Source organism: Zootoca vivipara, chromosome 2 (assembly GCF_963506605.1).
Source record: "Zootoca vivipara chromosome 2, rZooViv1.1, whole genome shotgun sequence".
In the NCBI taxonomy this organism is placed as follows: domain Eukaryota; kingdom Metazoa; phylum Chordata; class Lepidosauria; order Squamata; family Lacertidae; genus Zootoca; species Zootoca vivipara.
In genome coordinates, this window is record NC_083277.1 from 94,643,919 (window position 1) to 94,670,481 (window position 26,563).

At 43.0% G+C, this 26,563-nt stretch overlaps 1 protein-coding gene across 5 annotated transcripts in view; it reads left to right on the plus strand.

The window, feature by feature from the left end:
- The window catches only part of CCDC57 (coiled-coil domain containing 57), a 50,974-nt gene that overhangs the window by 18,620 nt on the left and 5,791 nt on the right, over positions 1-26,563 (plus strand). For 4 of the 5 annotated variants that reach the window (XM_035104301.2, XM_035104300.2, XM_060271901.1 and 1 more), the window contains exons 8-17: positions 752-910; positions 4,217-4,379; positions 5,439-5,573; positions 14,815-14,983; positions 15,915-16,091; positions 16,642-16,745; positions 18,523-18,751; positions 19,442-19,587; positions 21,722-21,847; positions 24,069-24,291. In XM_035104301.2, the coding sequence (XP_034960192.2) occupies positions 752-910; positions 4,217-4,379; positions 5,439-5,573; positions 14,815-14,983; positions 15,915-16,091; positions 16,642-16,745; positions 18,523-18,751; positions 19,442-19,587; positions 21,722-21,847; positions 24,069-24,291 (1,631 nt within the window). The other variant, XM_035104303.2, reaches the window with a different exon arrangement.

The window sequence follows — 26,563 nt, forward strand, 5'->3', positions numbered from 1 at the left end:
TAGTCCTACTAATACTGTATATTAAAGCTTTTGTTCTTAAAGAATATGAACAAAAATCAGGATTGGATTCTTACTTTGATTGGTTTGGATCTTTCGGCATTGGGAACCCATACACACAGGCTGCTTATTGAATCTCTTTGAATGAAATACATTATATTCTAAAAAGCAATACTTATCTGAATACATACTGAAGATTGTGTGAGTAGAAGGAAGAACTGTGTTTTCCTACTGTCCCAGGGATTTGCTCTCTTCTTCCTTATCTAACATGTGTCTGATGAAAAACAACTTAACGTGATGAAACATCTGAAATTGCAGATTCATTTAAACCAGATGAAATCAGGAACCAATTAGTTGGTTACATTTTGTGCGTGAGAACCAATTCTTGATTATAAAAGACACTAGTAGAACATATAACAGCCTTTGTCTGGAAAAATACACTTGGATGGCAAGTGCTTACTCCTCCTGTTTGCATATGTAATACACTGGAACCCATTACCTTGGTTATCTTAAATTTATATGTATCCACACCAGTCCTGCATTATTTATCTTTTCCTATATTACTGTAATGCTATATCAATTTCACTTTACTGAGAAGTCTGTTATCCTTTGGTGTTTGGAATGTCCCTCAGGCTACTTGCATAAATGAGGCTGAACTATTGTTCAGTGTTTTTTTCTTTTGCTTGTTTGTTTTGCTTAAAATGGAAAACCACATTAATGTAATCAGACTTGTGTTCTCTATATATTTGCATAGACTTGAACAAGAGCTGGAGGCATTGAAAACAAGCTGGGATTCTCAAGTAGCTCAGATATCCAGGGAGACAGTTTCAAAAGACCTTCAGATTCAAGCGCTGCAACAAGAAGAGGTGAAGCTAAGAGCACAACTGTCTAGCATACTACAAGATATTGAAAGGTGAGTGACTTTGTGAGCTGGTTAAACCAGTGTTTTCTCACGATCTTTCTTCATGATCGATCTTGGTGTACCGTGTTTCTCATATTTTAAGTCATCCCTACAAAATAAGCCATGGCAGGATTTTCCTGAGTTGAAGAAATATAAGACATACCCCAAAAATAAGCCGTAGTGGTGGGAGCAGGTCTGGATGGCGCCATGGAAGAGGAAGATGCCTGTAAGCGCCCGGAATCGGCTGCTGCTGCCCCTCCAAAATGTCCAGCAGCATGCACCGTGCCAAGCGCTGACCCGGCGGCGGGACGCAGCAAGAGCCGCAGCGCGCGCTGCTCCGAGCCCCGACCCGGCGGCGAGACCCGGCAAGAGCCTCAGCGCGCGCCGCGTGGAGCCCCGACCCGGCGGGACCCAGCAGCGTGCCCTGCTGAAGCGCCGACAACGCGCGCAGCAGCCGCCAGTTCCGGGCGCCGAGCTGCGACAGGAAGAGGAGGGACGCAGCGGGACGCAGCTACAACGACAAAAAACACCCGGCCGAGCCTTCATTGGCCGCCGCGGCTGCCACTCACTGGTCCCTCCTCTTCCTGTCGCGCGCGCTGCAGGTCCCCGCCGGTCTCGCTGCTGGGTTGGCGCTTGGCGCTGGCGCTGCGGGACGCAGCAAGAGCCGCAGCGCACGCTGCTCTGAGCCGGGATCCGGCAAGAGCCTCAGCGCACGCCGTGTGAAGCCCCGACCCGGCGGGACCCAGCAGCGTGCCCTGCTGAAGCGCCGACAACGCGCCCAGCAGTGCAGCAGCAGCCAGTTCCGGGCGCCGGACAGGGGAGGTACCATACTGTATTTTTTTAAAAAAATAATAAGACACCCCCCGAAAATAAGCCATAGGCTTATTTTCTTGAGAAAAAAAGATTATAAGACATGACTTATAATATGAGAAACACGGTACACCCTTCCACAATTTGGCCCACAGGCCAGAGATTCCCCATCCCTGCTTTAGAGAATTTGATCCTTATGGAGAATGCAACACTCTCCAGAACAGGCTGAACACCAGTCATTTGGACAGTTCAACTGCCTACTAACAGTACCTCTCTTGCTGAGGCTGAGCTTCAGTTAGTTAACCCACGCCCAGTCCATTTCGTCAACTAGTCACTGATCTAATGCATCCACCACCTCACCTGGTTTTGATGAAAAAGGATACAAGAGTTGCATGTCATCTGTATGTTGATTATAATACAGTTGAAATCCCTGAATGACCTCATTTAGCCATTTCATGTAGATGTTAAACAGAATGAGGGGAAGGATGAGACTTTGTGGGATCCTGAAAAGCAAATGCCACAGGGCCCAGCAGAACTCCTGCAGCAATGTTTTCTGGAAATGGCCATCTAGGTAGGAACAGAATCAATGCAATGCAGTACTGCCCATGTCCAATACAGATGGAAGTTCCAGAATGATCATGGTTGAAGATATTGGTAACCCCTGAGAGACTGATAGCCCCTGTTAGATCCAGGTGAATTAACTGGGTGTTCATACTCCCCCATCTCTCTCCTGGTAGAGGTCATTCCACAAGCAACCAAGGCAGTGCCAAAATCAGGCCTAAATCTCAGTTGAAATGGAGCTAGAAAATCAGTATGAACCAAAGGCAGCCACCACTCAATTGAGTACTTGGTCCAGGAAAAAGATATTTACACTCACCTATAGTTGTTAAGTCCTCCTAGGTATGAGAAAGGTCTTTTCAGGAAGGGTTGCGCTACCACCTGCTTTAAGGGGATACTGCTTATTTTGGAGCAAAACCTGCTTTTAACACTAGATGGTCCAGCCTCAACTGAGAGAGACCTTGTAGTCTGAAGACAGATAAAGGACCTGGGGCAGGCATGTGCCAGTAATGCTGTGGATGATTTGCACATCAATAAGATGGGTGGTCTTGCTTCTGATTCTCTGCTGTCACTTTGCCATGGGAGGAGATCATATAGGTTCATCCTTGTGTTTGCCCTTCACTCACAGAAGGAAAACCCAGGGCAAACTGAACTCCATATGAGGCTGTGCGAATGGTACTGACCTTCTATCTTAAAGGTCTACTGACCTTTCAAGGCAGAAGGGAAAAAGAGAGGCAGGTGCACTGTCTGACATAATATTGGTGACTTCTGGCTCTCTGCCCACAGACAACTCAGGGGAGAGGGGGTGGGGGCTGACTCATGGCATATCTTGCAGTGCTTTTAGCTCCCTGACATTTTTCTGCCTTAGAGAGCCAGTAGGCTTTAAGGCAGAAGAAAGCAAGAGCTGAGCATGCAGGTTGACATGAAGGCACGCATACTCAATGATGTACTATGGCTGTGGGCAACCAGCAATTGGTCTGCTAACCACCCTGATATTAAAATGGGTGGTCACATGAGTATTAAGATCATCCAGTGATTAAGTTATCCAGAAAACCAGTGTGATATAGAGGTCAGGATGTAAGTCTAGTACTGGGGGAAATTAGGTTCAAATTCATACTCAGCCATTTACTACTAGTAGTATTAGTTCAGCATTGGTACTAGTACAGTATTAGTATTATTTATTCATTTATTTATTAGATTTATTCATCACTTTACACCAGAGTTTCAAAGAGACTTATACAGTTCAGTAACAGTGACCTGGTTTGCACATCATGCTAAGCCAGCTATGGCTTAGTGTAAACATGTAAGCATGTTTGGCTTATCATGGTGTCTAAACCTGGGATCATGGTTAAACTCTCTCCATACCAGCCACATCCCCTCCAGAAGATCATATATTCCCACTAAGCAAAATTTTTGCTTAGGGTGCTATACATACCAGGCCAGTAGAATAAATGTAAAAAATATAAAACATTAGATACTCAACTGGACCACTACAAGTTAACGCACAATCATCAAACCCACCACCCCCAACAATGTAAGTGTAGTCACCAGTAAAAATTAATTAGCCCAAAAAATCCCATAACAGTAGAACTAGAAATGTTAACAACTGAAGACCTGAAAGAAAAATAAAGGTTTTGGGTGCCAAAAATATGTTTATGTAAACTCCAGGCTGGATGATCTTTAGGGAGAGCATTCCATAGACAGTGGGGCTACCATAAAGAAGGTTCTGGGGCTCATAGACACCCACTGAACTTCTGTCCAGTGGTGATCTCACACTTTGCTTTCTCTGGGTGCTGATGGACTGGGGTTCTTGCCTTATATGCTGCACACCTCAGTTGTAAAGGGTTAAAATTGTTGAATATTTTGTGTCATTAAAATATAGATATTAAATTCATTTCCCCCCATTATTATTATTTTAAAAAATGGTCGCTTCATTTCTTCCTGTCTTAGGTATAAACAGCAGCTCTCATTAGCAGCTGAGAGAGAAGAGAGTCTGGAAAGGGCCAAAGTACAAATCGTGCTGGACTGGCAGCGGCGTTACGAGAATGCTGAAAGGAATCAATATCAGAAATCAGAGGCTCTAATACAGAACCTGTCAACAGCTAGGGACCAGGTCAGAACTGTGTCACATTTGCTTAGCAGCTTAGCACAGGGCATTAGCAGAGGCATATTTCATGAGGGGAGATTTTATACCTTTGGACTTGTCATTCTTTTGTGCTTCTAGCAAATACTTGAGGGGTTCCACTATACCCAAGGAATTGGCACTCTCTCCCTGTAACATATTCAGTCTGTGCTGACCCAGATAATGCACAAAAGTGGATCAGTTTTTAAAACTTAGATAAATAGCACCAAGCTGATCTCAATATAGCACTAGCTGGCTCTTTGCATGAGGATTGTTTCTGCTTGCAGGTGAGAGTAGAGTTAGGCGAGGAGGAAAGAAGGAGCAACATAAGATACAACACAGGATGGAAAAACTAGGCTACAACTTTATAGGATGCAGTTTGCAGGTGGCAAGGCAAACCTATGTGGGGCTGCCCTTGGGCCCAGTTCAGAGGCTCCAGCTGGTGCGATGTGCTGCAGCTGGACTGTTGATGTGGACAGTCAGCTGCCAGCACATAACTCCAATGCTCAAAAGCTTGCACTGGCTGCCCATACCTTGCTGGACCAGGTTCAGAGTTCTAACATTAATTTTCTAACATTAATTTACAAGGCCCTTAACAACTTGGATCCTGGGTATCTGAATTCATTATATCCCTGCCTGATCACTAAGACCCACACCTGACACATCATATATGATTTGCAAGTGCTTGGCATGTGAATGTGGCTTGCAGGACAAATGGGGTGGGCCTGTGGACCAGAGATTCCTCACCCCATCTATAAGGAATACATCTTGATGAATAGCCCATTGCCAAATTTTATCTTGGGTAAATGGAAGTGAATTGTTTACTGATTTAACAATGGTATGTTCTTTCGTTTTTGGAAAACTCTTCCACAATACTTTCCATTCAGGATGTAGATGGTCACTTTGGATTGAGTTTAATTCAAAGGGTAAGGGAGATTAAACATAGTATGTTGTCTGATGGCGATAAAATAATATTGAAGTTACTAGAAGCTAGGGAAGTGTTCTTTTTCTAAGAACATCTTCTCAAGTTGCCATCATTTTGTTTTGCAGGTTACTGCTGAACTACAGGCAAAGGAACTGAAATTGCATGAAATGGAAATGGTCCTATCTTCTGTAACACTTGAGAGGGACCAAGCTGTTCAGGAACTTCGAAAGCATGGTCACATGCCAAAAGGAGTGAGACAGGTTAAAATTACTTAATTGCTGTTCCTTAAACTGAACTAATCCTAAGGCAACTCACTTTATGGTCAGGGCTAGTTCTATGAGAGAAGCAATTTTTTAAAGAAATTTTTTAGCCTGTTTTGTGATCAAGGACACACAGTTTTTGTGGGACACTTTGGATATGAGAACAACCTCAACAGTGACAAAATGCAGTGAAATCATTTCCACATGGTGTTGGCATGCAGCTTTCATGTCACATGCAGTGGTGGTTGGTGCCAGTTGGGACTCATAGAGCAGAAGGCAGGGAGAGCAACAATAGCCAGTGACAGGAAGAGCCAGCTATTTCTAGTTTTCTCTCCATCCTCCTCTCTGCCGAGTTCTACAAGGGCAAAACTTGGATTAAGGAGGAAAAAGCTAATAGACAGTGCTACCCCCTGGACAGTTGTAAGTAGGAAATCAAGCAGGTAGGGGCTGGTAGATAGCGGATATATTGGTGAGTCAGTGCTTAATTTGTCCTAATGGAGCACTGGCCATATGTTATATATGCACATATTTGTGTTTCACTGCATCTGCAGACATTGGAAAGTCATGACTAGACATGGCTTTCCAATGTACATGCACAATGTGTACATGCAATAAAGCACACTCTCTCCACAGCTGATAACTTAAAGAATGATTGTGCACTGTTTCCTGTGCAGGAGTACTTCCAATGTGGGAATTGTGCAGCACTGGATGCAGCCTTGAGAGAATTTTATAAGACAGTGCAAAGTAGACAGGAAGTCCTGGTGCCCTTACGGTCTAAGCAAAGCATTAAAAGGGGGAGGTTTTGTAGCCTCTTGTTCTGAATAGGGATGAATTAAAAATGGATTTTTTTCTAGTAAATTTATTATTTTGCATGGTTAGACAAGCAATTGCAGCTTAAAGTTAATTTAAGCAATTGTTCAGCAATTTCTGAAAATGTGATTGCAGAGCTAGATTATTGGTAGCCTCTGCTAATTTTTGGCATCTCCTACTTTTAATCTTGCATGGTGTTGTGGTTGCTTTTGAAAGGCTTTGCATTTCCTGACATAAGCTGAAGGAGAAGTAGCTTTTTTTGTTATTTGCAGAGTCATTCTTGCTACCCTCTGCCCTTGAAGATTGTAGCGTGTGAGTAACTGGCTCTAGTGCCGTTTATGTACAACCAAAATAGAAAGCGGCCTGAAATCTCTCTGCAGAGCTTCCTCCTTAAATAATGTAGTGGATAGTGCTACAGTCCGTTATCAGGGGATGCTTTCTATTTTGGAGTGGTATGTAGGAAACATGTTGAGGAGTCTACACTTGAGCAGATCCAAAAGATTATGAACTTTATTTTTCAATCAAGTTTTATTGAAAGTTTTTAACATAAAATACAATAAAAGCCAAACTAATCTATAGAAAAGAGATAAAACAAGAGTAAAGAGAGAGAATAGAAAAGAAGGGAAAGGGAGAGATAAAATGGATACAACACCCGCTGTCACAATTATATATTAACCCTTATTCCACACACACCTCCCATCTCTTACCTGGGAGCTTCCCCCTCTTTCCCCAGCCTCCCACCCTGGGAGATCCTCTCTGCTCTGCCCCTCACAAAGGACCCTTTTATCTTCCATTCATCACCTTCCTGGGTGTATCTTCCTTAATCCAAAATAAACTTTATAAACTTTTTTGAGGAATTGCCTAGAAAAGAAAGTATACTTACACTGCTGTATGAAACAATACACAATGGCCACATTCTTATGTTATACTAACTCAGTCTATATGAAGGTTGTTTTTTTTAAAATAAAAAAAAATCTCAATGTGGATGAGCAGTTGAGTGGGGGATGAAGCCACAGAACAGCTGGATTAGGGTTACATCTTAACCAGCACTGATTGTTTCTCTCCAAACAAACTCTGATTTGAAGAGGAAAGAGCATTCCCCCCCCTTGACTTCCTGATCATAAACAAACCATAGGCTTTGTTTTGGATGTAATCCTAAAACAGCCACCCCATGGTTTGTTTTCCCACTTAGCTAAGGTAAGAGCAAAGCAGGAATGTTTGGCTGCACATGTACATTATAGTAAAAACAACAACCCTCCAATCTGTTGTGCTTGGTGTTAACGACTGAATTAGCATTATTTTTTACCTGGCCAGTGTCTGGATAGGATAATACATATATTTTAGAAGGGAGTTGGGCTAGAGGGATTATCTCATTGTCTAGAATGAGCAGATGAAATATAATAATATAATATGAAAACATTATTGGGAAAATGACTTTTGGCCAAATAAGAAAGCAATGTGATGTTAACATTTATTTATTTTTGGGAGAGGAAGGGGAACAATTCCATGAACGTTTACTACCGTGTTTCCCCTTTTTTAAGACACCGTCTTATAACTTTTTTCCCTCAAAAAAACACACGGTGGCTTATTTTCAGGGGGTGTCTTTTTTTCTTTCTTTTTTTTAAAGTGCCGGTACAACTGGGTCCCACTGGCTCAGGATGCTCAGCGCTCTCTTCCACGCGCATTATCAGCACCACACTCTAGCCAACTGAGCTATCCAGGTTTTACAACATAATACTGTAACATAATGCACAACATGATGTACATAACATCCATTAAATGAAACAAGAAAATAAGGAGATTATTTAAATACAATACATAATACATAGCAAGCAATTGCAGCAATTGAAACTGGGATTTTTTAATGCTACGTGTGTCCTCTACCATTATTGCTGTCAACCAGGCTGGCAGCAGCTCTCCAGGATTTCAAACTTGGGGGTACCTGGGGGTTAAACCTGGGATCCTTATGCATACAGAGCACAGGGTGCTCTGCCACTTTGTTATGGTCCTTTCCGTTTTCTGCCTCTTCTATTCTCTCCCTTTCCCCTCCTACCCATCCTGAGTCAAGGGCTCTCCTTCCTTGGAGGCTTTTAAGCAGAGGCTGGATGGCCACCTGCCATGTATGACCTAGCTGAGATTTTTGCATTGTAGGGGGTTGGACTAGATGACCCCCGAGGGTCCCTTCTAACTCTACAATTCTACCGATTCAACAAAGGGCATCATTATCACCATCACCAAACTGGTCCAAGCAACTAAGGAGAACGTCTTGCGTACACCCCTGTCCTTTTGATTGGCAGCTAAGCTTCGCCTGGCCGGCTTCCGAGTTGCAGCACCCGATTCTGCAAAGCTCGCCGCACCGATGGGAGGACGCCCGCCTGCCTGCCGCGCAAGAAGTTAGGCAGAGCCGCACAAGCTGCACAAACTCTGCAAAGAGGCGGGGGCGGGGGCAGTCCTGCCGAACGGGTTGAGTAACCCCGCCGGCGGGATACGGAGATGGCGTAAGGGAGCTGCCTGCTTCTGAGGCGGCCTTTCGAGAGCCTCGGGCGGCAGAGAGGCGCTCCAGGGCTGGCGGCTCTCCTCGGGGACGGGAAGAGCCGCATTTCCTGAGGGGAACAGCCTGCGGGCTGGGCTCTGGGGAGGGGTGGGAAGGTGCTTGGCCCCTGCTGCCCCCTCAGCTGTGAGGTAAACCTGCAACGAGCCCACGCTTTTCCCTCCGCAAGCAACGAGCCCCTCTCTCTTTCCTCCTGACGCTCGTGCCCTTGGTGCTCCGTGCGGGAAGGAGGGGGAGAGGAGCGGCGTCAGCTCTCGGCAAGGAGGCCAGGGCAGCTGAATGATGAGCCAAAGAGGAACCTGCACGGCACCTTTTCTCTGTCGGGGAGGGGGGGGAGAGACGCGATCACAAACATACAGAGAGAGACAGACGCGCACACAGGGGGAGAGAGAGAGAAAGACACACAGGGAGAGAGAGAGACGCGCACGCACACACAGAGAAAGAGACGGACGCACACACACACACACACACACAGAGTGTGCAGCGCTGCTTCGCACTTTGTCAGCGCTGCAGCCGCCGCCACTTCCGAGCGCCAACCCGACCTGGCAGGCTTCCTCCTCCTGCCATGGCCGGCATTGCAGGAGCTGGGTCCTGCTGGCTTGTGCCCTCGGTGCTCCGTGCGGCACTGCTGCACGCTTTATCGGCGCTGCAGCAGCAGCCACCGCTTCCGGGCACCGACCCGACCCAGCAGGCTTCCTCCTCCTGTTGCAGCCAGCATGCTGGGTCCCGCTAGCTGGTTGGGGCGCTCAGTGGTCTTGCTCCGCACATCGCGGAAGTATGGCTTATTTTCGGGGTATGTCTTACATTTCTCAAATGATTAAAAACCCTGCCATGGCTTACTTTTTGACTACGTATTAAAAAGGGGGAAACACGGTATGTTGGTAGGAAGACAAGTGTAAGCAGTCATTAACTACCCTAGCAGTATGACTAAGTAGACTATGGTATGTTATACTAACTACAACAAAAGAAGACCAGAAAATAATCTGAATAAATTTGCTGGTTGAACCTAGAATGTAGCCAAAATCCCCCCTCCCCCCCGTGTCTCTGGCTACAAAATTTACAAGCATGAGTTCCATGTTTGTTTGTTTTTTAAAAAAATACAAATTCATAGGTAGTTTTATGCCTACAGTTTTCTAAGTGCTGTACAAAAATTAAAAAACAAAAACATTTCCTGTCCACAGACTTACAATGTAATAGACATAGAATTGTAGAGTTGGAAAGGACCTTGAAGATCATCTAGCCCAACCCCTGATACAAAAAGATAAAGGAAAGGAAAAGGAAAACAAGCAACTGTTGTAGGTTAAAACTGGTAGAAGAACAAATGCCTTTCCATGAGATATACAGATTCCTCATTGTCATGTGCAGAGGTCTAATAAATGCCTAAAAGCTATATTGATGTTTTCTTCTGGTGGTTTGACAGCTTGCCAACCTATTTTAGTAGCATATTTGACTCTGACATAATTCTGTAATAAAGGGCTAGGCTTTGTATCTATATTAAAGAACTCTTTAATTCACTTTGGTTCAACAGGACACCTTGAGAACACCCATTTAAAGGCCCTTATCAGGACGTGAATACCAGGCACATATTTACTGAACAAAATTATGGTCACCTGAATTTATACAGTCATCAAAATATATGCACCTTCAGCTATGAAATATGAGCAGTGATTTAGCATTATCATGATATGCCCCTGTGTGAATTTTACTCACATATGATTGGATCCTGATAACAAAAAGTACTCTTTCTCTTATCCATTTGATCCTAAGGGGCAGGATGGAAGTTCTATACAAGTGCATGAGACTGGAACGGGCTGGATGTGGCTGCACAAGCTGAAGCTTAATCCAGAAAGGTGGATGTACAATTGGTTGGGGTTCCCTTTTGACCCTAATTCAAGCTGTTGGTATTAGCCATTAAAGCCCTAAACATTCTGAGACTAGACTATCTGACAAATTGCCTCCAGCCGCATGAGCCCATTTATGCACTAAAATCACCATCATTCTGAAGCTCTGCTCAATGTTTCCCTGCCAGCTGAAGTATGGTGGCTGAGCACTGAAGACAGGGCCTTTCCAGTCACAACACCCAAAGGCCAAAACTGTGCTATGCCCCTGCTTGGGTCCCTCATTTCTTGCCTTTCAGTAAGTAGCAAATACTTACTTCTTGCAGCAGCTGTTTGGCTTCAAGTTGCTGTCAGCTTTGATGTTCATCTTGGAGGTTTGCTCATTTCCCGGTTCTTGCTCATGCTAAGTACAGCAGTGCCGGCGAGCTAGATAGTGTGTGACCAAAGCCTGTTTAAATCCTCGGTACTGTGTTACCATGATTGCCATCTGTAATATCAATCCCTACACCAGTTTTAAATCTGTCTTGGCATATGAATGACTGAGAAATGTACAGTGGTACCTCTACTTATGAATGACTCGCCTTATGAATGTTTCTACTTATGAATGGAGCTCCGTCGGCCATCTTGGATGCTGTTTAGATAGGATTTTTTTTCTACTTATGAATTTTTAGATAGGGTTGCTTCGACTTATGAATTTTTTCTCCCAATGCATTCCTATGGGATTCAACTTACAATTTTTTTCGACTTACGAATGTGCGTTCGGAACACATTAAATTCGTAAGTAGAGGTACCACTTAATACTATTTCCAAGGAGATAGGGCTCTGATCTATCAGTGATCATATGGCTTTCACTGATAATGACCTTTTTCGCACACAGTAGCTAAGTGATATTGTGAAAGACTATTTTGAATGTTGATAATAGAGATGTATTTGCTGCACTCTAGTGGTTGGTGCCTGTTCAAAATACAAATATCCACCCTGTGAATCTGGAAAGGGTTCGAAAAGGTAGTTAGATTGAATCCTATATAATAAAGTGCAAGTGTCTCTGCATCCAGTCCCTGTGTCCATGGGATTGCGCTACTGCGCATGTGCCCCATGGACAGCCATTGGGACTTGGAGCGCAGAGACTTCGGACGGGATAAACCAGGACCATGAGAGAGATTACATGCTTGCATATACACAACTATACCAAAAAAAAAAGTGTGCGGCTTCCCCTTGCCTCTGCTGCGCTACGGAAGGATCTCTCTCTTTCCTCCTGGTTTCTTCTCTGTTAGAGGGGAAGGAGAGGAGGCAGGCGTGTGCCGGCGAAAGGGAAAGGGAGGGTAGGTGGGTGTGGATAGAGAGCGTGCGCGAGCCGCGAGTGATGCGGCGGCTGGGTTGAAGGATCGTTTAGGACTCAGGCATGTCAAACCTGCGGCCCTCCAGATGTTTTGGACTACAATTCCCATCTTCCCCAACCACTGGTCCTGCTAGCTAGGGATCATGGGATTTGTAGGCCAAAACATTTGGAGGGCCACAGGTTTGACATGCCTGGTTTAGGTGTTACTGAGGGGTGAAAGCAGGAGAGCGGGCGGGCCGGCGCACCCGCGGGGGAAGGGGGAATTAGTCCCTGGAAGTGTGTGTGGATTTGGGGGGGGGGGTTGGAAGGGCTGCTGCAGCTGGAACCAGCGAGGGGGGAGAGAGAGAGAGAAAAGAGGAGTAGAAAAAAGAGGGTGCAAAATGGGGAGGGAGAGAGGAAGCTGAGGAGGCAGCTGGTTGGGGCGGGGGGCGGGGAAGGGACTGAGTGAGGGGCTGAGGTGGTGGTGGGTGAGTCACTGGGGGGACGGACCCCGCTAATTAATTCTAGCACTCGTTAATTTAACGGGCTTCATGATACTAGTGATTTCATAATACTGTACAGGAACTTTATCCCTATCCAGATCCAGATCCAGATTCAGCTGTCTTCCACACAATTTTGTTCAGGCATCACCTTAAAAGCTTTTTTTTTTTTTTGCAGGCACAGTAAGGGTGGCTCTGTTTGATATCACTGATTGTTTTATGCTTTAATAATTGTATTTCAGATTATATTTTCTATTTTGTTTTTAATGTTGCTCAGCAAGAGTAACATTGTGTTGTGTTGTGTTGTGTTGTGTTGTGTTGTGACATCTGTTAGTCATATTGCACATACTCGGCATGTTAAATGGTGCACAAAGGGTATTGGTAGGGTTGGGAACAAAACACACTTTGGGGCCTACTCTCTGACATGTTTATCCAGCTATCTTCAACATTCTAAACAGTGTTATGAAAAATGTACCCCAAAATGTGTTGCCTTTTAAGAAGGACAGACGCGGGTCGGAAGCTCCAAAATTTGCACTAAGTTCAGCTCCGCCGGGAAAATGACAGAGACCACACGATGCTGTCAGGAAAAACAAACTGATCCCTTTATTGCAGAATGCAAAGCTACAGCTGTAGGGTACCTGCCTCTGGAAAGAAGGAAGGAACCCCAGGAAATGGTGAAGCCCCTTTTTATGCCCTCCTGTCCCTGCGTGAAAATCCCTGGACTGGGAGGGAGGGGAAGGACAAGGAGGATGGGTGGTGATCGGATTAGCTGGGTGGGGAGATGACTTTTTCTTTCAGATGGCGGGATGTCAATTGCTCTTCTCCTGTCGCTGATGGTGCTCCCTGTTGTTTGGCAGGAGGGGCAATCAGTCGAGATGGGTGCAGAGGTGGGGCAGTTCCTGGCATTTCCGTGGGGTGGAAGTCCGCCCGGCAGGTGTTTTCCTCCAGGCCATGGAAGGGTGGGCTACGTAGAGGATGGCAATTTATTTGAATAAAGTTGTTCCAGCTAATCCCTCTATTGTCCGTGTGTCCTTGAATGGGTATAGGGTGGTAGTAGGGCAAGGTTCAGGTGGGTTGGGATCATACAGGGTTCATACAGAAAATATACCTGGAAAACATACCTAATACAGGGATTTCTAATTAAAAGGTAGCAGTCCTGACATATACAGTTCTAAGATATAAAACAGCAATTCTAATACAGAGGCAGCGGATAGAGATTTCATGGTAAGAGAACATATAATAGGCTGTATTATTAACTTGAGTAGAAAAGTGTCACTTTGGATTTGGGCGGTTTCCCCCCCCCCCTTCTTCTGGAAACATTGTTTTGTTCTGGGCGGAGGGGAGGTGGAGAGGGGAAATGTGTGAGTTTATGCTAACTGTTGTGCATATGCAGATCCTTAAGCCTTCCTTCAGGCAGGGTCGTGTCCTAGCGGGAGGGGTGGGGAGACAGGGAAGATGGCATTGAACAAGATTCTGGGTATTGCAGCTGTCAAATTCTGTCACCCCTCTCTGTTAATTAATAATGGTGTCCTGCAACCCCCCCAATATTATTTTATAACAACAGTGTCCTACAACATCTCTTTGCTATTATGTGTGAAAAAGGTCGTTGTTGGTTAAATATGTATGAGCTCCACAAGATGAGAACCTGTCTACACAACATAAATTGATTGGAGTTGTAGTCAGCTCACCTTGCTATCAAATACTTTGCCCAAGAGATAGACCTCAAGAATGTTATCTTGCTCAATACCAGCACAAAAGTGTATTTGAACCACCAGGGCAGTTCACCGGTTTCTACATAGGGAGGCAGAGGACCTCTTCTATTGAGCAGGTCAATCTCAAATCATTCATTCATAGCACAGCATATCAAGGGGGGATGACAGCCAGACAGAAGATTATCTAAGCACATGCCTTCTGCCAACTCCATTCCACCAGCACCTCTTGGGATCCAAACCAATATATTGCCCTGAACCTGTGGGGCTGCTGTCATGTAACATATTCAAGTTATGTCATTCATGTCATTAATACCTCTCTACAAGTCTTAGAACAGTATAATTCATCATAAATACTTGGCAGCATTGGTCCTTTTTCTACTGTGCACATGGCAGACCATTATAATTATTTTTCTTTAAGACACTATGCTTTATTGGTGCATTTTACATGCTTGCTTGAGTCCTTTCAGGGTGTAATTCTTGTTTGTTTCTTTAATTGTTTGGTTATCATGCAGGAAACTGTAGGAACCACTGAACCAGGTTTTCCTTCTGCTGATATAAAGAGGTTACAAGAGCAAAACAGTACCTTGCGATCTGTTATTGCAGAAATGAGGAGAGAAATGGAGACCCTTAATATTCAGGCACTTTCATCTGACCAAAGCAAAACGGAAGCACAAGATGCTGGTAAGGCTGATGCTACTGTAGTTTCTTTTACTGCTGGTAATGTGGATTGAGTTAAATATTAACTGCAGAGTATATATACCCCTTTCTACACTTTTCTTTTAACAGGCGCTTCCCTTCTCCTAGCACTCATCATCATCTTAACATAAATGTTTATATTCTTATTTCAGTTGTCTCATACATTTCCGCTAATGAAACATACAATGCATTCTCAAAGATCTTCAGTCCATAGCAAAAAGTTACCATGATCGTACTATAGATAAAATCAAAGCGACATTTGAACAAATGGGGATCACTGCAGTCGTATTTTGAGGGCAGGATCAGCACAGCCAAAACTAATGTTCTACTGAGACAGTATAGTTACAGCAAAACATTCCTATGAGAATAAATCCTATAGTTATAAAAAAATGTGGGGAAAGTGAATATCATTTGGTAAAATGGCTTTCAGTTCTTGCACAAACAACAGTATTACACAATTGCAACTGCATAAACTGAAAGAGACAGCAAGATTGATCTTGCTTTGCTGTAATCCCATATCAAACACTTCCAGTTTTATTTAAAGGCCACCTAAATATTAAAAATGACATCAAACTTAAATTACACTAGCTTAATCATGACCACCAAAAGCCAGGCCACCATTTGTTCACATAGCCTCAATACTTTTAATGGATGGGAAGCTGTATACATGTACCAAGTTGGTGAACAGGTGGGATAATTAAGAGGGATCACCTGATGATATAGTGCAGGCTTTTTTGGAGTATTTCCTGTCCTTCCCCTTGGAATGATGTAGCTACTATATACTAGCCAGGGCTGGCCCTACCATTAGGCATTCTTTGGGGGAAGTAATTTTTATTTGCATACACAATGAGCCTTTGAATACTATATTCACACCTGCAAAGTACCTGGCTGATATAGTTGTCTTTATTTTTTGCAGACTATGTTCATTCCTTGGAAGAGGAGATCAGAGTGTTGAAGAAAAAATGTGAAGACATGGACAAACAAAATGAAGATGCACCTGAAGTTCATGGAAAGTTATCTGTATCTTCTCTGAAATCATCCAGTTGTGATAAAAATACTCAGACTTCCTACCACATTACCATTGGACGAGACAGTAAGAGAAACATGTTAACAGAACTGCTTAAAATATGATAAATTTCCTAAAAGAGAGTTTTACTTCTGCCGAAGAAAAAACATGAAAACAGTGTTTGGGTCATCATTTTGTATACATGTGGATCACAATGTTCATGCTTTTTTTCTTCATGGAAGAACTTTCCATGTGAGAAAGCCACCTTTTGTAGCATTGGAAGGTCAATACAATTTTCTTCTAAAAAGAGTATACTGATTTGTTTTATACAGTGGAATTTATACACAGGTCCCGAAATATCAGGGATATGTGTGTTAAATTATTGATATTTTCTAAACCCAGTTTTCCTTGCAGCCATTTTATTTCCCTGTAAATAAGCCATATGATTATTCTGATAGGTAAATTTCCTTGATATTTAAAAGAATAATCTAACAGCTTTTCACAATAATGGACCTGTTTTTCTTGACCCTAATACTGTATATATATGGCATATGAACAGGAGACATGTTTATGGTAATATTTAGCATTCTGCACCAACTCAGCTTGCTGTCTGCTTTATTTGCTATTTGTTTTTCAGGTACATTGCATCCAGATGAAATTGCTACCAAGACTGCTTTGGAAAAGCAAAACATAAAGAAAAATACTCAGGTGGATTCAGTGAGAACACAAGAAACACAAGTGGTAGGAAAATGCTGGTTCTTTGTGCTCTTACGATTATAAAATAATGTTTTCAAGGCAAGAAAGTTATAATAGCCAATGAATGGTTGGGAATATGGGCTTCTTTTATTTGTAATAAAGCTAATACTTAGTTTTTTATATATTTGCTGTAAGAAGCATCATATTCTCTGGTCACAGCACTCTAATATTTTAATCTAAAAGTTAGAATCTGTACTTATCCATCAACTTCCACTAGGCGGCATTGTAACTCTACGTATCACAGTTATTCCAGTCTACTAGGATACATGAACACTATCATAAGAGAGCTGGTCTAATTTAACTGATAATAGTTGCAACTGAGAGTAACGTGTATTATTCCATCATACTGTAGTAGGGGATGAATCATTTGGCTAGAATTGCAGCTATTCAATCTGAAAGGGATAAGATTTATCTTACTTTACTATGTTCCCAAGTATTTTTTCCACATCAGACACCTCCAGTTTTACATAATGTCAACCACAGTATCAAACTTGAATTATACCAGCCTAACCATGGCCACCAAAAGTCGGGTCAGAAAGGACTCACTTAGCTCTGAGATTTTCCATGGAAGAGAAGTCACCAATAGTGCTTCTCTGCACATCCATCATGGACCAAGTTGGTGAACAGGTGGAATAATTAAGAGGGATCCCCTGCTCTCAGGGGAGATAAGAAATCACAATGAGGTATAGATTTACAGGCCTCAAGCTGTTTAGAATGTTTAGCCTAGAGACAGCACATTGCATTTTGTGCCCAGAAGGCTCAGGAACCAGCATTGGAGATGAAATGCTGATACAGTGCAGGTTTGCTCAGGAGTGTGTCTTTCCTGGGATGATGTTTCTGCTGTATTCTAGTCAGGACTGGGTCTACCATTAGGCAGAGTAAGGAGGCTGCCTCTGGTGGCAGATGCTGGGGTGGGAAGCAGCAGCAAAGTGTTGGGGGACAGAGCTGTGTCTATCACGTAGCTTACCTATTGTTTGCCCTCTAAGCTAGCCTTAGTAATATTCAACTGCCCATCTAGTCACTCTCCATACATGGAATAGGAAGAGGTGCCATTTTGTCCTTCACTTCAGGCAGCAAAATGTCTTGGGCCAACTCTGACCCTGGCAGATTAAGGGGCAATCAGTTCTGCATGTGGTTTCCCCATTTCAGAAGGCTATAGAGTAGAAGTAGGCTCCAAAGTGGTGGCTTCATTTCTCAAGACGCTCTTCAGCACTTTTCATGGCACACAGTTTTGGATTAGTAGAGCAATTTCTACTGCAGGTGGCACTGTGGGTTAAACCACTGAGCCTAGGGCTTGCCGATCAGAAGGTCGGCGGTTCGAATCCCTGCGACGGGGTGAGCTCCCGTTGCTTGGTCCCAGCTCCTGCCAACCTAGCAGTTCGAAAGCACGTCAAAGTGCAAGTTGATAAATAGGTACTGCTCCAAGCGACAAGGTAAACGGTGTTTCCGTGTGCTGCTCTGGTTCGCCAGAAGTGGCTTTGTCATGCTGGCCACATGACCTGGAGGCTGTACGCCGGCTGCATCGGCCAATAATGTGAGATGAGGGTCGCAACCCCAGAGTCGGTCACGACTGGACCTAATGGTCAGGGGTTCCCTTACCTTTAGAGCAATTTCATTTTTGTTTTGGTGCATACAACACACTATTCAAGACTGCTATCTTTTTATGGTAGCTGTCATTTGGGCATAGATTTTATTCATTATAATGGAATATATATCCTGCCAAAAATTCACTTATTTTTATCCTTGTCATTTATTCTTCTAGAACTCAGTGGCCAGGAAGCTTCAGGAGGACTCTGTACATCTCACGCAACAGTTATTTGGCATGGAGGCTGGTGATGGACCCCATCAACATATAGGAAATTATGCACAAGGGAGGCAAGGTAGATTGAAGGAAGCTGTGAGAAAGATCTGCAGTTTGAGCAAAGAGAAGCATCAGCTACTAGAGATGGTAAACAGACTAAGAGCAGAACTTGGAGCAGCTTCAAAGGAAGGTAATCTCATTAAGGTAGAAGGATCTTGGTTCTTTTATGAGAAATTTAGCTTCCTGAGACTGAGAACCCTAGGAAACTGAAGTGTTGTCTGTAGGCTCTTTGCTGAGATTAAGAAATCCCAGTTATCACTTGAGAATGAAGTGCTAGTAATTAAGAGCACAGTTGTGCCAAGTATTGAATATGGTGGAATAAAGCATGAACAGAGTATTTGTTTCTTACTCTTGGCTTTGGAGACCTTCAGTACTGGCACTGAAAGGTTAAGGTGGCAACTGCATGTTGCATAACAGCAAAAAAAACTATGCTATGTACTTATGTATTTTTGAAGATTCCTGAAATAATCAGTTGTATGTTTGATTTTATTTCCTGGAAATAACAAACAATGCAGAATGACATTATTGTTTAACAAAATTGAGACCTAAATAGATGCCTTGTATGAGAATTTCATTTCATAGTTTGTGTTCCATGACCCAGCTTCTTTGAATGAAGTGAAGAGGTGAAGGTCATTGCTTGGAAAATATATTCCCAGGCTAGTTTCTACACATCTCTTTAAACTTACATGCTGATACACTGCCACAACAGTGTAATTCATTTACAGCTGTCAGCAGCAGTTTCTTGTAGGCAAGACATTTTCTATTTAAAAATGCCATGTTAAATGCAAAGTGGAAAACTCCCACCTATTTATTTTCTTAGGATTTCTAGGCTCTCAGGATTTCAAGATTTCAAAGCATCCTCAGGGTCACACTTCATCTTGTGCCCTACATCCTAAAGAATTTGTCAGGGAGACCAAGCACCGTCTTTTGGCTTTAGAGCACCTCCAGTACCAGCTTACAACACAGGTAATGTAATCTTCTCCTTTAAGCGACATGTCAGTACTTGCTTTATGTGCAGAACCTCTGGAGTATTGCCATAAGGCCTGGTTCGGAGGGAAGCTTGTGCTGAGAATGCCAAGCCCTCTCCAACCGGTAGTCACAGCGATGACTGTGTGCAAATTGTGGACTGGAGAGTGACATGCAGCATGCTTTCACTATGCATGTTTTACAGGTAGAGTGGCTGCATCCACACACACCCCCAGCAAAAATTTTATACCCCACCCAAGATCTCACTGATTTTGAGAAATAAAGTAGACACAGCACAGGGGTTGGCAGAAAGGTTTAAGTGTCTCCACCCAGTCCAGTGCTCTGATGGGGGTACAAATCATCCCTTCCCAGTCTTCAGATTGTTAATTTTATGAGCAGAGAGTGGGAAATAACCCACTTGTGGCCACACTGCAGAACTGGCATGCAGCTCCTGGAAGGTTGACCAAGGTGGAATGCAGCCCTTGCACCAAAGAAGATCTCTGTGAACAGCAATCACTTCCATGGCATGCTGGAACACAGTTGGCTGCAACTCTGACTCTTCTATCATAAAAGACAGCTCAAAGTATTGGAGGAGTGTGATATTACAAGGTTTGAACTGCAAGACGTTGGCTGTTCAGTTGAAAGACGCTTGAGTAAACGTAGTCCAGGGAAGGCAAGTTGGGTTTTTTTATTTTCATGCCTGGAAATTGTGGGATCCAGCTATATTTGCTGTCTTGTATGGCAGTGATTCTGTGCATTCTGTGTATTCCTGGCTGGGAGGACTGGGAAGGCTCTGAGATGAAGATGTCAGCAGATCTATTTGATTATCTCTTTTATGCACTAAGAAGGACACTGTGTGAGATTCCACACATAGAGTCCCTGGGATTACTGTGATTCCCATGAGTCTTTGGAGTCAATGACCTACATCAGGCATGTCCAACAGGTAGATCGTGATCTACCGGTAGATCACTGGACATCTGTGGCAGATCACTGGTAGATCACTGCTCGCCCCAAAGAAGCTCAACAACTTTGGCTTCCCTAAAAAGCTCAACAACTTTGCCCCGCCCTCCTAAAAAAACAGGGCTTTCCTCCTCCCTAAAAAAAGCTTAACAACTTACCCCAAAAAGGGGTAGATCACTGCCAGTTTTTAACTCTGTGAGTAGATCGCAGTCTCTTGGGAGTTGGACACCCCTGACCTACATGAAGCAAGTCTAGAGAGACAGTCATAGAACAGCCAACTGGCTCATGATGTAAAATTAAACCAACAGAATTGGCTGCTCTGTCCAGTGCCTCTCCTCAGTTTGCAAGGGTAGTGAAGTCTATAGCTAGTCACCTCTTTCAGTTATGGGAAGAAATAAAGAACAGGGAAACTTAAATTCTGTTTTAGAATTTCTGTGAAATGAAGTACCATTGAACTCGATGGAGCTTACTTCTGGGTAGACATGTATAGGAATGTAATATTAGGATGGGTTGGGTGGACTGAGGAGAGGAATTGATTGGTTGTTTTTGCTCATTTTAATAAAAATGTATGCTATACAGCCATATGAAGCCTAAAAAGAACAACAAATAAATTGAGACTGTAATATATATATAGTAATATAATTACAAACAAAAGACACCATCAGATTAGTAGCTAAATTTTAGAAAATGTAGGCAAACTGAAGTGCTATAATGATAAAAAGAGCTTTTATGAGAAGACAAGGCTTTTGGGAGTACCAGCCCAACCTTAGTAAAAAAACAACAACAAAAACCTGTCATCTAACAGTGATCCCTTATTAAAATATTTATAAGTGATATAGAATTGTTTTAGCTTTGTAACTGAAGAGAATTCATTGATGGTGCACTGAATTGCATGTGCTCCAGTTTGTTAATGGGGTTTGGCATGCATAAGCGGATGCATGGCCGCAGTCTTCCAGGGCAGTGCAATCACTGGAGTTTGGGACTGTAAGTAGAAAATCAGTTTTGACCACCACTGTTAATGGAAGTACGTTAGGGAATGAGAGCTTTATCTGTTCTTTTCCTGAGAATATTAGTGCTTAACCCACCCCATTTTATTAAAACATATTTCTAGATAATTGAGAGAAGCTTGTAAGAAATCAAACCTACTAATTTAGACTGTTCCTTTTCATGGCAGGAGTTACAGTATGCACAGAGAAAGCATGCCCCAGGAAAGTGTCCTTATTTTGTTGAGAACTTAAATACCGAAAATCTCCTGAGAAGCAGCAGCTGTAGTGAAGAAGCAGAAATCCCTATGAAACAGGTATAGTCCAACTTATTATATTCAAATACCCACCCACAAGCCGCTTCCTTCCAATCAGTGTTTAAAATACTTATTTGTTTGTTTGTTTATTATTTGTATTTATAGGTGTTTAACCTATTGCTTTGCTTCCCCTTAGCTCTCTGTTTGTTTGCTTGCTTGCTTGCTTGCTTGTTTTGTTTATTACATTTGTATACCACCCTTCATCTGAAGATCTCAGGGTAGTTCACAGCATAAAATACAAAATAAAAACACAAAATACACGTAAAAAAACAAGAACAAAACAAACCCATAACCCCCTCCTCCCACATTAAAAGACATACAATGTCTGGTTGAAGAAGAACATTTTTGCTTGGTGCCTAAAGATGTATATTGAAGGCGCCAGGTGAGCCTCCCCGGGGAGAGGATTTCACAAATGGAACCACTGCAGAAAAGGCCTATTCTCGTGTTGCCACATCATGTGGAGGAGGCACATGATGAAAGGCCTCAGATGATGATTGCAGTTCATATGGGGAGAGGTGGTCCTTGAGGTATTGTGGTCCTGAGCCATGTAAGTCTTTATAGGTCAACACCAGCACTTTGAATTGGGCCCTGAAACTAATTGGCAGCCAGTTCAGTCAGGCCAGGATCGGTGTAATATGCTCAAACTGTCTTGCCCCGGTGAGCAACCTGGGCACCAAATTCTGCATCAGCTGGAGTTTCCAAATCATCTTCAGAGGCAGGCCCACATATGTCCAAACACTTCTCTATCTGTGATCTTAAATCATCCAGCTCCTTCGCCTAGGCACCCAAATGTCTTGTGTTCCCTGAAACAACTGCCTTATTCCCCTTGCTCCCTGTTATGGATGGAACTATCTCCCTGAACTGAATCTCCATGTGACCATCTCCTTAATTTGCTTCAAATCCCTCACCAAAATTCCCTTTTTTAATGAAGCCTTTTGAACAACCCGCTAGAGACTCAATGCTCTCCTTTAACTAAGCTGAAGTATAGTTAACTGGAGTTGTATTTTCTCCACCTGTTTACCCGCCTACATTTCCCTGGCCTTCTTCTGTTTTTTCTCTTGTGTCTATTTTTGCATTGTAAACCCTTTGGGATAGGAATACGTCCTCTCATTCTTTGTAAATAAAGCACGCTGTATGTAGATGGAGCTATAATTAAGCTAATAAAATAATGTTGAACCCCATTGGACAGAAAACCATGTGGAGATGCAATTTGGAACAGAGTCACCACAAACAGGAAAAGAACTAAGCACTTCCCACTATTTCTCCACTCCATATTTAATTCCCCAAGCTGCTTTTACATAGTAAACCCTATAGCATTGGGGTTCTATGTGACATGCAGTTAGCCCCTTCGTATGCTGTTAGTAGTGTTATGTCAAACTTAGTTTGTCTTCATATTGGATTTGAATTTCCAGGTCATTCAGTTATGAAATATCAGTGCCAACCCATCTTAAACCCATCTTGATTGACATCAATACTAGGACAGGTCCTTGAACAGAAAAGTAAACAGTCAGACTGTGAGTACTTAGGAAAAGATGCTGTGATTACTAAGACCCAGCTTGGATTTCTCAAAAACAAGTCATGCCAGACAAATGTCATCCCCCCCCTTTTTTTATAGAATTACAAGCTTAGTAGATCAGGGGAATGTTGTGAACATAGTGTATCTTGATTTTAGTAAGGTTTTTGACAAAGTCCCCCATGATATACTTGTGGAAAAACTAGTAAATTGTGGCTGGACAAGGTTAGGTAAATTTGTAGCTAGTTGACTGACCAAACCCAAAGAGTGCTCATTAATGGTTCCTTGTCATCCTGGGGGGAAAGTGACAAATGGGGTGCCACAGAATTCTGTCCTAGGCCTGTTGTTGTTCATTGTCCTTATAAATGACTTGGGCAAAGGAATTGAGAGGATGCAGATGACACCATTCTTTGCTAATGCCACAGAAGACAAACTTGGGATGACCTTAACAGATTGGAGAACTGGGTCCAAACTAACTGAATGAAATTAAATAGGGACAAATGTAAGGTTCTACATTTAGGCAGGAATAACCAGCTGCACAAACACAAAGATGGGGGGGCAGGCACCTGGCTTACCATGAACATGTGAAAAGGATCTAGGGGTCTTAGTAGACCATAAACTTAACCTGAGGCTTTTGATATTTTTTAGCTCATTTCCAGATGTCATTGATCCATGATCATTACTGAGGGCATACTGTCATTTCCACAGGTTCAGTCAAAATCAGTTGTTGGAAATCGTGTTGCAGATTCCCCGAGGCAGGAAACCTTAGTTCCAAACCAGTCTCAGCTACTTACAAAAGAAAGTCCCAGCCAACTCCAGCAAGGTCTGTTGTCATCATCTGGTACTGCTGGCTCCCTGGAGGAAATCTGGCAGATTCTAGAGATGGGTTCAAGCCCTTCTATTCTCAGCCCCCAAAGCAACAACGAGCAAGGTAAGCATGGTATAGAATGAAGTGGCTATTTAATTTTGTATTCGAGTCAGGTACACTACAGCAGTTTCTTGACGCATTATGCCAGTAGACATTGGAATGCCTCTGCCCTACTTATGGTGCAATCCACAGTGTTCTTGCTCTTTGTTTGCCAGTTTTGAAATGAGTGGAGAATGCATGCTTGCATGCCCTATTAATAGATGTCTGTAGTTTCAGCTCCACTACTTACTCTAGTACAGTGGTTTTCAAACTGTGCTCTGCAGAACATTCCCAAAATACATATTGTCCTTCCCTACTGACTTTCTCCTGCAATGTTAGGAGGGAGTGCAATCCCTTCTCTTGGATTCCAGTAAGCCTGCATGTACCCCAGATGAACTAATGTTGTGCCCAGAGCTTTTTCCAATAGCCTCTGTATTGGATAGAGCTCCAAGATTGGTGTTCAGGGATTCTTTGACAGACAAGGCAACTTCTTACTCTTCGAGAGTACAAAATTACTCTTTCTAGTACTGGAAACCAGCCATCCACATTTTACTAGTTTTAGATACAGTGGTACCTCGGGTTAAGAACTTAACTCGTTCTGGAGGTCCGTTCTTAACCTGAAACTGTTCTTAACCTGAGATACCACTTTAGCTAATGGGGCCTCCCGCCGCTGCCGCCACGTGATTTCTATTCTCATCCTGAAGCAAAGTTCTTAACCCGAGGTACTATTTCTGGGTTAGCGGAGTTTGTAACCTGAGGTACCACTGTATAACTTTGAGACTGCTACAGAAAGGCCATTTTGAGATTATCAGGTAAGCTTGTTAGAGACACACTATCACTGTTCTCAGTTAGTTATACAATGCAGCGCATTATTCCACTTTTGATAAAAATCTCCCAAGGAAGAAATGTAAATGTTCATTGCCTGTCCTCATGACATGAGCTTTGTTTGGAGCAGATATAAAAGCACAGCTTTAATACATTCTGATGCAGACTTTATAAAAGGTGAAGTTATTATGAATTAGTTCTTTGTATTAGAGTAAAAAAATCTCAGAAATAAATTTCGCCATGTCCATATTAGAACTCTGATTGTAAGCCTTGACTGCATTTGCACTTTCACAGTATTGTAAACCATAATAAATGGTTACCATGAATGTGCAAGTGGCCCCTGCTTTGTTCCTTCCCTAATGTGGGTGGAATCTGAACAATCATAATATGATGCCAGGGTTTGTTTTGGAATCCTCAATTATGAGGATCAACACTAAGCCAGGGAATGTGGTTTGCTGCTTCCACCCACACTAGAGGAGGACTACATGTCCACTGTAAGCTGTTAACTATGGTTTACTGTGATGTGCAAACATGGCCGTTGCTTAAGTCTTCAGTTCTTAACATATTAAAATTACATTGAATTCAGCTGAATTTAATCCAATCATGCATATTTAGGATTGAACTGCTAATGTCTGGCCAAGAGCTTTCTATATATTTAGGAAGGAAACCAAGGCACAAAATGAACACTCAAGCCCTTCAAGATCCTATTAAGTGGGGTTGCTTCCAAACGACTCTTAAGGACCATCTGCTTTTGGAGTTTCCTGACAACATCGAGGAATACTTGACCAAGCTAAAAACATCCATTATTGCAGCCTGTGAACAAACTATTGGATATCAAACCAATGAACACCAGGACTGGTTTGATGAGAATGACCATGAGATTGAATGCATTATTGACAAGGAAAGGAAGACATTTCTCATCTGGCAAAGAGATAGAAACTGCACCACTAAGAAAAACACCTATGTTGACTCTAAGGCTAAGGTTCAAAGAAGAATAAGAGAACTAAATAACACCTGGTGGATAAAAAAAAAAAAAGCTCAAGAGATCCAGCACTTAGCTGACACTCATGATGCATGGAGTGTTTTTAAAGCCACAAAGACCATCTATGGTCCAATAAATCATGCCTCCTATGCTCAACAGACAGTACCAAACTTCTAAAAGATAAAGAAGCTATTGCACTGTGCTGAAAAGAACATTACCAGCATCTCCTTAACCGCAACTCCCCCATAGCTGCTGAGGTCCTCTCACAAATTCCACGAAAAAAAATTAGAGATGAGCTTGCAGTATCTCCAAATCTGGGAGAGTTATGTACAGCTATTAACTAAATGAAAACAACAAAGCCAGAGGACCTTATGGGCAGGCGTGTAGCAATGGAGGGGCATAGGAGACGGGCCACCCCTAGCTCCAGTCTGGCGGGGGCAGCGTGGGGGCAGTGCCCCTGGCCCGCCCCTTGCCTCCTCTGCCCGAGCC